The sequence below is a fragment of the Mugil cephalus genome, chromosome 17 (genome assembly GCF_022458985.1).
Source record: "Mugil cephalus isolate CIBA_MC_2020 chromosome 17, CIBA_Mcephalus_1.1, whole genome shotgun sequence".
Taxonomy (NCBI): Eukaryota; Metazoa; Chordata; class Actinopteri; order Mugiliformes; family Mugilidae; genus Mugil; species Mugil cephalus.
This window is the reverse complement of record NC_061786.1, coordinates 10,587,878-10,598,546: the sequence shown is the minus strand read 5'-3', so window position 1 is coordinate 10,598,546 and position 10,669 is coordinate 10,587,878. Positions and strand designations below refer to the sequence as shown.

At 40.7% G+C, this 10,669-nt stretch overlaps 1 protein-coding gene and 1 long non-coding RNA gene across 2 annotated transcripts; one reads left to right on the top strand and one right to left on the bottom strand.

Annotated features, from left to right (window-relative positions):
- Positions 1-5,576, bottom strand: otx2b (orthodenticle homeobox 2b). The gene is made up of 4 exons (XM_047611879.1): positions 5,159-5,576; positions 2,839-3,042; positions 2,128-2,279; positions 1-1,624 (listed from the first exon to the last, which is right to left on the bottom strand). Exons 2-4 carry the CDS (start codon positions 2,933-2,935, stop codon positions 1,001-1,003), a joined length of 873 nt encoding a protein of 290 aa, XP_047467835.1. The 5' UTR covers positions 2,936-3,042; positions 5,159-5,576; the 3' UTR covers positions 1-1,000.
- Positions 5,577-5,686: 110 nt separating this feature from the next.
- LOC125024168 lies at positions 5,687-10,011 on the top strand. The gene is made up of 3 exons (XR_007114706.1): positions 5,687-6,575; positions 7,278-7,392; positions 9,714-10,011. It is a non-coding gene; the product is annotated as an uncharacterized LOC125024168 (long non-coding RNA).
- Positions 10,012-10,669: the final 658 nt, after the last annotated feature.

Below are 10,669 nucleotides of genomic sequence, written 5' to 3'. Positions count from 1 at the left end.
GTCTCTTGGTGAAAGAGTGAGCTCACAGGACCTTTATTCATGTCTTTTCAGCGGTGAGGTCACACCATCTTTGGAGCCAGTGAAGGATCCACAATCACCGTGTGTTGAGATCAATGGAGGGGAGCAAGTGTAGAGCTCTCAGCGGGCGAGAGTCTTTTCCAGTATGGCTAACCCTTGATTATTACTACCACACCATGTGCTTGGAAAGTCTCGTGTCTCTTTGCGACGCGATAACGTAACCATTAGCATCTTTCGTCGTTCAACGGAGAGAGAGAAAAAAAAGAAGAAGTTAGAAATCTATTAAAATCACAGCAGAGAGTCTGATGCGAGGGGGGCTCACAAATTGCATACAATACAACAGATCACAGTTTCGAAGGCTAGCACAGATAAAAAAAACACATATGTACCATTTATATAAGACGCACACTGATTGTCTCTTAGAAACTACATATTGATTCCTTATAAACACTTTTTTTTCTTAAATAAAGTAGTGCATCCATGTCCACACACGCCACCCTCGTCGTCCCTCTGCCAGCAGGCCGGCAAAGTTGTGTTAAGAAGATTTAAGGAGGTCTGTCCATCCCGAGCACTTCAGCAGGAGAGTCAGCTTTTGTTCTTGAGTTTTAGTTCCGTGGCTGTGGCTTTTCTTTTTCTTTCAGAGTCCACTCCGTGGTCCTCAACAGGTGTTTTTTACGCATAGAGGCACACACTGACAGACGTGGATGAGGGGCTAAAACCTGTTAATGAACAGGGGAGGGGAAAAATCTCTTTGCCAGTGCTAAAATAAATTAAACCTCTCATCTAGGAGGACTAGAGACCGTCATGCCAAAAAACTTTGAGACCCTTGAAAGCCCTGGCTCGCCGCGCCGGGCTCACGTTTTGACCAGTCTGATGTGTTTTACTGAGGGATGGCGGCGCTGTGTCTCGTGTGATCGTCACTGTTTGTGCACTTTTTTTTTTGTTTTTTTTGTTGTTTTTTTTTAGCAGATGATTGCTCTGTTCACAGGACCTGGAATTTCCAAGAGGATGTTTGATCCTTATAATCCAAGCAATCGGCATTGAAGTTCAGCTTCCACGACGCCGCTTGGTCCTTATAATCCAAGCAGTCTGCTGTGGAGTTGAAGCCCAGGCCGGACGTCCCGTAGCCCTGGGTGGAGAGGGACGCCGGGGACTGGTTCAGATGGCTTGTGACCGCGTTTGTGCTCATCGGACTGAGAGTCGACCCCGGGCCTGACAACTGGTGGTGCATGGGAGTGAGGTAAGAGCCGCAGTCCATACCCCCGAAGTAGGACGTCGACCCAGCGTAGCCCTGGCTGTAGCCCGAGGCCTGGGTGTAGGTCATGGGGTAGGACCTCTGCATGCAGGAGGAGGAGGTAGATAGGGGGTCTGAGAGAGGAGAGATGGACGCCGGACTCCAGATGGACACTGGGGCGGTGCTGGTTGAGACGGCGGGGACTGTGGTGGTGCTGGTGGGGGGAGTGAACTGGCCGCTGGCCCCGCTCTCCGAGCTCACTTCTCTAGTTGGGGAACTTTTCTTTTTGGCTGGTCGCACCTTGTTCTGGCCCCCGTTCTGCTGCTGTTGCTGCTGCTGGCGACACTTTGCCCGCCTGTTCTTAAACCAGACCTAAAAAAAAATAAAAAAAAAATAAAAAAAAGGAAAATATGACGCACATAATTATCAAAATCCCCAAAAATCCCTTAATTATGATGTAACCCAAATGACCTCAAATACTGTCTAGCGCGCACAAATATATATTCTACATATTTCCAAAACCCCTTAACACATGTCTTTGTGTACATGTGGAATTGCCTCTTTCAACTGGAATAAATAAATAAATTTGAGGGAAACAAAACACAAACTCTGCATATGCAGAGGTAGCCTGTTTCTTGATGGAGAAATAAAACTGTTTCATTCGATCTTTTTAGCTGAATGTTTATCTGTAAATTATCGAGAGCTATAAACGTAGTCTCCTTATTAGAAAATCTATGTACCGTCTGTTTAATTGAACAACTTTCTCAAAAGATTACCCATGTTAATATTTCCAATTTTTAAATTTGCATCTCATTTTTATTCACTGCTTAAAAAATGTTTCGATTATTTTCACATATATGCTCCGTTTGACTCACCTGCACTCGGGATTCAGGTAGATTGATTTTCAGCGCCACCTCTTCGCGCATGAATATGTCCGGATACCGGGTTTTGGCAAACAACGCCTCCAACACGTCGAGCTGTGCGCGCGTAAAAGTAGTCCGTTCTCGCCTCTGCTTCCGTGGCGTGGCTGAAAGTACACGAGGAATTTAAATCAGCTAAAATATATAAAGTATGTATACGTTTGTTAATATACAAATTAAAAGTCTACAAAGGCCAATTTGTGACTAACAGGACATTATTTTTGTTGTTTGCGTAATTACGCACGAGTCTATTGAGAAATGAACTCAAGTTTTTGTTACTAAAGTGCCAAAAAAGAAAAAAAGAGAAAAGAAAAAAATATATTTATTTAATTATTTATTTATTTGATAACGTCACCTAATTTAATTTGGAGCCATGTCTAAAAGTAAACGACACAAAAGGAGTCTTCATGCTTCAAGATTTGTGCGCCGAAAAGTTCGGTACTATACATCAGGTAATCTATTATATTGTTGCTATCATGTATGGTGATGTGCTCCAGTAAATACTTTTTTATTTTATTTTTTTCTGACGAAATCGTGTCATTACGGGGAAAAAACATTAAAAGTGCGCTAAATAGGTGCTGTAACATACCATAAGCATGCCCTGAGTTAGTCATAAGCCATTTTGATCATTTTACCTAATATATTTTTCAAAAAGTTGAAACCTACCTGGATAGCCCACCGATGGATGTAAAAGATCCATTCCGGAAGTAGTTAAGCTGAGGCCATTGACTGTGTAAGGTGGTTGCTTTAGATACGACATCATGCTAATGTTTGTCTGAGGGCTGAAGTTGGAGAAAATTTTGAAAACTGATGGAGCTCCCGTGGAGTACTTGGTGTCCTCTTGTCGCTGTGTGGTCCGCTTTCGGCCACCTGTTCAGAAGAAGAAGATAAAGTTGTGTGAAGATGAAGTGATATTAGCTCCGCTTATGTGGCGCTGTCGCGAAACGAGCCCTCTCCAAAAACGCATGGCGCTCCTCAAAAAAAAAAAAAAACCCACCGGCCACATCTCCAGCTGTCCTCTGCTCCACAACCGTAACTCTCCTCCCACGAACAAATTAAACAATATGCGGGCGCTATAATTGCAACAAGTCACATGAAAATTCAATTAAAGTCATTGGTTCTCGGTCAAATTAAACATGGTCGAGGTGACACTTTACCTTTTTAAAATACATTTTTTTTCTTTTTTAAATGAAATCTAAAAAAAAATCTAAAAAAAAAATCTAGACAATTCAGTCAATTTTCACTTCAATTTAGCTTTATTTTTTTCGTTTAACTATTTTTATGTATAGGTTGGTTAATTTAAATTTTAGATGTGTAAGTTGGTCTTAGTGAAACCCGTGGCTCTACACAAATCTACCTTGTTTAATAAAGTGCACACAGGCAATAATAATAATTATCTACGAAGCTTAATTATTTTTTTTATTATTTTTTTTTACATATATAAATATATCTCTTGTATATACCTGTTAAATAAATATGACCTCTTGTATATATATTTCCAGAATTCTATCCAGAATAGCCATGATATTTCTGGGAAATGTGATGAGGAAATTATTGAAGTTTTTAGGCAAATAAAGAAGCACATGTAAATCATTAATTCAATGAAATAATGAACATATGCCTCTCTAGCTGAACACGAGATTACAGGAGCAGTTTAAACAGCAATAAATGTGCTCTGTGATATTGACTGGTAAATGTGATTGCTGTCACTTCAACTCCACTGACCCTCGCCCGCTATCCCCACCGTGCCTCTTGATTAGTTGCATTTTTTTCCTTCAATATCCAACGGTTTTAACCCCCTCGTCCCAATCTGTCACACTTTAAAACAGACCCTTCAGCCAGTTGCGCACACACGCTCAATAATAATTACCCTGCCCAACATTTAATTATATTAAATGTTCTTCTGTTGATGAATTAACGTGATAATCCGAGTGGCAACTAACTGGTGCTGGAGTCTGGTGTCACAACAATCCAAAAGTTGTCCAGCTCCTAAAGACGATGTTCTTTTTTTTCTTTCTTTGTAGCATTTTTTTAGTATTTTTTTAAATTAATTAAGTAAATTGCAATCACACTATGATAATTTACTAAAACAGACATTTTCAGAAAAAAAAAAGAAAATACATTTGTTCGGTTAATCGAGTCCTAAATACAGTCTGTCACTAGAACCTCTAAACACGGGTAAAATATATTAAACACGACGTGTTGGTTTATTGTCTTCTGAATTATTTATCTCTGGGGACAGAGGAGACCCAAAGGCCCCGAAAAAATGTTCAGTAGCAGGCCTATTTGTTCTTCCTTCTTTTCTGCACACATTTCAGAGCCAACGCCTCCATAAATATCCACTTTTTGTTGCCTCGTTTTGCTCGTTGAAGTATGCCAAAGCAGTGTGTGCAGTGTGACACAAAATAAATAAATTAAAAAAAATTGTGGTTTTTGCTTCAGACTGAAAGTTAATTCATGTGGACTCGGCGCCCTGGTTGCACGTTCAGTCAGTGACAGTGTGAAATTGGTAAAATATGACCTCCAGGAATCATGTGATCATGAAAAAAAGGGGCAATTTAAATATCAGAAAAGCTCCGGTCTAGTTATGAGTCTGTCTTTGGTTCTCATTAGCAGGAACTATTAAAGTGTAATTTCATCAGATTGATCTCCAATAATCGCATGCCCTGTGTGCACCACTTACATCATATTGTAAGATTTCTGCCCCTGCACTCAGCTCAGATAAATAAAATAAAAACAGGCACTTTGAGATATACGGTTTAGCTTCATCTGTAGTCTGATACCACAGAAAATTTTGAAACCTTGTTTCTTAATCTTATTTCTTATGGGTGTTATGTCAGCATCAATTGAACCGGTTTGTTTCCTCTTTTGGAAATTTTTAATTTCCTTCAGGTAAACGAATTTTTATTTTATTTCGATAGTGCATAATAATCACGATAATAAGAATAATAGCAGTGATAATAATGATAATAATAACAGAACTTACCCTGGTATTGGCGAGTGGAAAGTTCTTTGTCTGCTTGGTTTCCTCCTGGTGAAATAACAAAACTCAGCAGCACAAATCAAAGACGTCCTGACGGATAAAACAAATATCACCGAACCAGGCAGGAGCAGAAAGAGGAGCAGCTTTCTTCAGCAGCAGAACAACAGAGCAGATAAAAGTTAAACGTCGAGCGCCTGCATCAGGGTTTGAAGCGATGCGACAGCGGCGGAGTGATGGAGGAGGCTGCATGTACGCCTTTAGGATTTGTTGGTGTGTTGTGAGTGAAGTGGTTTGACTTAGATTTTGTACAAACTGCCAGCCAATGGGAGCCGCAGGACTGAGCTGAGGTCTGTCACCGTCTCAGTCTCTCACACTGGTGGGGAGGGTTTTTTTCTCTCTCTCTCTTTCTCTTTTTTTTTCCAGGGAAACAAATGTCTCCAGCTACTTTTTTTTTTTTTTTTTTTTTTTTTTTTTTTTTGACGCACGGTCCTCAGCCAATGGCAGCGAGAGGGCGACTGACAACATCCCCATCCCACCGCGGAGAGGAACACTGATAATAAATAAACGGTGAATTAGGAAAAGAGTTTAAATTTAGGCGAAGTCACTTTTTTGTGTCGCTTTTATTAGTTTATATTTTAGACAGCGCTGTCTTCGGTTAATAACCGAATCAAGACATATTATTTAAACACTAGTGGGTAGCGAAGCGATGCACAAATGAAAAAAAAAATGTTTCTGAAAAAATATATATATACGACTGGATCTCATTTACTTTTTTTTTTTTTTAAAAAAAAAACTAAAACTAGCGATTTTTACGTAGTGTACCTGAACACATCCACAAATATCTGTTGCTTAATAAAAAAGATAGAACTACGTTAGAAAAAAAAAGTTCTAGACGATCGACAAATAAAATATTAACATAAGATTTGGTCGGTTTTTACGCAGACGCCTCAGTAAGAAAAATGTCATAAAGAGGAGACGAGAATAGGAGTAGCTAGGAATTAATCTTTGGGAGCAAGAGAAGTCTCTCCGTGTGAAGGCTGCACCGTCCTCTCAAATTCCTGCGCGTCGCAAAAAAAAGGGGGGATTTAGAGCGACTTATTTTCTTAAACTGTCCTCCCATCCACAGAGGCAGCCAGTCTGCTGCCACCCAGCCCCGTAAAGGCCTGCACATAAAAAAAAGTCACCTAGAATATTTACAGGTGGGTTCCCACCGGGAAGACACTGAGCAGCCAAGGGACTCATGCGCACCTGCGGAGTGCATCCAGCCAGAGATGAGAACAAATGAAAGAAAGAAAAAATATATATATAAAAAAAGAAGAAGAAGAAAGCCGATTTCTCTTAGTAGGCGTCAAGCTTTAATTTCACTTGAAACGGTTTCTGCGAGAAGAAGAGGAAGAAGATAAAGGACTTCTGTGTGAAGGTAGGCTTCTTTTATTTAAATTGGATGTGGGGAAAAAGTAAATGCATGTGTGTAGGTTTATTTAATCTTGTAATAATAATAACAATAATAATGAAAAAAAAAATGTTAATAATAAAAAACAAATAGACCTAAGGATTTGTGTTGCAGTCTTGATAATAGTTATTTTCTTCAGCGTTGATCTTATTTCATATTTACTACAAGCGATAAATAAGCCTCCGCATACGTCACTTGAATTTTGAACCTGCGTGCCCATCTCAAAATAATATGCCGAGGGTTTTTGTCACGGCTTGGTAAATGTATCATCTTAAGAGGCTTTGTGGAACACCTACACACACACTCTCTCTCTCACACACACACACGCACGCGCACACACACACACACATACACAGCGCGTCTGCACGGACACACCCGCTCACTTCAAACAGATTTGAATATTGATTTAGATTTATAAACACAGACAGAGCGTGGCTCTTATGAATCGTCATTTTTTTTTTTTTTTTTTGCCTCTCTCTCCCTGCGTGGAAGGCCAGAGTCAAAGGTGCAGTGAGAGCTGCTGTGGAGACTGGTTTTCACTCAGAGCTGCAGCCTCGCTGGAGCCCTCTCTCTCTCTCTCTCTCCTTCTCTAACACACACACACACACTCACGCAAACTGCCACACAACACAGTGTATGTCAACTTTCCAAACTCGTCTGCTTTGACAGATTTCGATCAGGAGAAGAGGCTGAGTGGATCATTATTTCTTCTAAGAGCTCGGCTGAGACCTGATGTCAGCACAGGGGAAGTTTTCGTGGAGGGAAGGAGCTGCAACGCATCCAGGTTTGTTTATTGGTTTATTTTTTAATGATACTCATTGCCTTTTATAGCTGCAATAATACACTTAAGGTGGTAAAAGTGCATTTATTTCCATATAAATCGCCTTTTCACGTGAACTTAAACAAATAACGTTATGATAGAGGTGGAAACTTCAAATGGGTGTGAGAGTTAAAGGGTTTTCAATTATATTGCTGTTTTCTTAAAGTCATTACTTATTTTAGTCTTCATACATTTTACTGCACCAGACTCCATCCAAAAAACGAACAAAAAACACATTTTACGCAACATATAAAGTAGGCTTTATATTAAGAGTCCTGCAGAACTTTGAAAATGTTATTTTAAATGTAAATCCTACATATCTGTCCTATACCTAGTTTTGTATCATCTGAACATAGCATAAAAACAACCCGCTCGCTGATAAAAGTTCCATCTTTTTAAAAACGCGTTTTTATTATTGTTTCCTTACATATTCCGCAGCTGCAAGGTAATCGCACCATAACGCGAGACTTTGAGACTGCTGCGTGGAAAATGATGACGCCCGGCGCAGTTATCTGCCGGATCTCACCGTTTAAATTGCTAAATAATTTATTAAACTGTAAAGCCAGGCCCTCCGCGGGGACTTTGTATCTTAAAAGGACGTTTAAAGGGAGAAGGAGTTAAACGCCTCTGGCGAGCAGCGCTCCCACTGACTCCCGGCTAATTGACGACGACGGCTTTTATCTCCGCCTCTGCTACACTCAACCTGAGGGTGAGGATTTCACCGGGCCTGCTCCAACCTGTGATTTCCACCGGTTAATGCGGAGGCGTACATCTTTTCAAATGCTCCGCGCGGGCCCGGGTGCCTGACCCTTGTTTGATAGTCATGAAAAGGAAAATGGTATTTTAAGATTGGATAATTACTTGCAGACGGCCCCCTTCTCTCCCCTCTATGTGCTTTCATCCAGGCGTGGAAGGAAATAATCAACACATTATTGAATGAATAAATGCACGGTTTTAAAATTAAATAGGAGAGATAAAGCTCTAAAACACACAGCTGGTAGCTTAAGCAAAACAAATCTGGGATGTTGGTAAATTATTTGAATTTAAGGCTGCACATATACCACATGTATCCATCTGCAGGAGAGCTTTCCTCTGCTCTCTCCTGCCTCTCTCCCTCCTTGTTGGATACCCGCATGGCTGCAGATGAGGAATGTGGTGGTGGAATTCACTCTGAGCTCAAGAAGAGACAGAAAAGGGGAACGAAATCCAATAAAGCATTCATATAGTCAGTAATGTCAGGAAAAAGCTTTTCCGTTTGGAGTTTATATTGACCTCAGTCAATGCTGATTAGGCATTAATAAGAGTTTTTTTTTTAAAAAAAAAAACTTATTTAACTTCTTCAATTTCTCTTTATTAAATATTCCAAGTTATTATTATTGATCCATCTACAGTCAAAACATCACTTTAAATCTTCTAAATCATTATATTTTTAGTTTCACTGCCCAGATTATTATTATTTTTTTTTTTTTATTATTTCCGTAGACATTTTTAAAATGTATTTCTTTTAAATTCTTCACGTTCAAGCTAAACGTACGACTGATTAAAAACCGCAGGGGTTAAAATAAATGATTTGCCACCATTTGATGCAGACTGTAATTACTGTAGATATATTTTTAGTGTGCATTTGGATGTGAGTGTGTGGGTGACAGGGAGAGGGAAAAAGAGAGGGAGGTGAGCTGAAGTAGGATAATCACAAGCTGTATTTTAATTAGCCTGGCAGGTTTGATGGATACATCGCTGCTGCTTTGGGGAAAGAAAAAAAAAAAAAAAGCACAGCATAGTGAGCAAGATGTTTAAACAGAGGGCTTTCCCTGCACTGTTCCCTTATCACAAAGGAGCTAAACCTTTGTGTAATGTAACATGTAAGTGACCCCAGAGGTCATCAAAACACACTCAGTCTCCTCCCCGGGGATTAAAGGGGCAGAAACCCCATTCAGTGTCTGTTTGGGAAGAGTTTACTGACACATGCGTGCAGGCGTTTTGAACAGGCAGCACTCAGTTACACTTGCAATATGCATTTAGTTTTGGTTGAAAGTTCTGCGTAAAAAAAAAAAAAAAAAACAATAACAGGTGTGCAGATTCCGTTGAGCTAGTTTTAAGTGGTGCTCCTGTCACAAAACCAGTTGCGAATTAATTTTATTTTTTTTACACATTCAAATTTCTCCTTAAATTCAAATGCGGCGCCTTCCATAAAGGAACGCGTGTTTGCCATTTGTGTTCTTTCCATTAACAGAGCTGGTGCCTTTTAATTAGTGCTGTAATTTGTTTGTGTTGTGTTGATGCAGGAGTTCGCCAGCAAACAAACGGATGCAATTAAACGCGCTCGTCTTCAGATCATCTGCGAGGGGGGCAAAGTCGAGGCTAGCGGAAAGCTGACGAGGACAAATGAAGGCCGGAGAAGACTGGGCTGCCTCAAGGTTAACACTGACTGAGTGGAGAGCTCGTCTTCAGACAGTCTGGATAAAACGTCGCTCACTGCTTTTCACCCAAATCTTAGTTGGATGCTTTAAGTTTATGTCACTGCTGAGAAATTAAATTTATTGTCTGTAATTAAATTGGAAATAAATGCATCTTTCTGTTCTAGTCTGAGCTCCACTCTTCTCTCCTTCTCCCCCTGCCTTCACCTAGCCATGAGTAGCCCTCTCCTGTGTGCGCTGAGGTGCCTGCATGGTGTGGTAAAACCTGCCCTGCAGACCGGACCTCTCAAGTCTTCAAAGGAGGAAGAACTCAATGTGGGGGATTTGTTCAGGCTTATTTGGTAACCTAGGATTTGAATTGGATTCTGGGAGGCATTCATAACACATTTGAAAATGTTACATTGTGTGATTTTGTGTGTAATCCCCATAATAAATTTTAGGAATGGTCACAGCACCCGCGCAACTGTGACTATTCATGATTTATCAAATAGTTTTCTTGTCTTGCCTCTCGGGGGTGAGGTGCGCGTTGCCCGTGGGGGGGGGGGGTGCGGGAGGAAGAGAGGGGCCATCCCAGCCGTGGGTTGGGGGAGCCGCTGAGGAGGCCATCCTGACATTTTAACCTTTCTCTCAACGTTGTTTTGTTTATTTGACCTGAATATGTGATAGGGTCAGTCACCGTGCTTCCAGAGGGATTCTCTCAGACCCCCCCACCCTCACCCACCCCAAGCAGCAGTGGAGCATTTCAGCCTCTAGTGGATTATACCTCCCTGGTAGTAGGGTTAGTGTACATGCACACACACATACACACACACACTGTATCAAAG

Excerpts from the sequence above, each read along its gene's own strand:
- otx2b (XM_047611879.1), bottom strand. The coding sequence starts at position 2,935 with ATGATGTCGTATCTAAAGCAACCACCTTACACAGTCAATGGCCTCAGC. Across the intron at positions 2,280-2,838 it reads TCCATCGGTGGGCTATCCAG|CCACGCCACGGAAGCAGAGG; the intron begins GTAGGTTTCAAC and ends GTGTACTTTCAG. Across the intron at positions 1,625-2,127 it reads TACCTGAATCCCGAGTGCAG|GTCTGGTTTAAGAACAGGCG; the intron begins GTGAGTCAAACG and ends ATTTTTTTTTAG.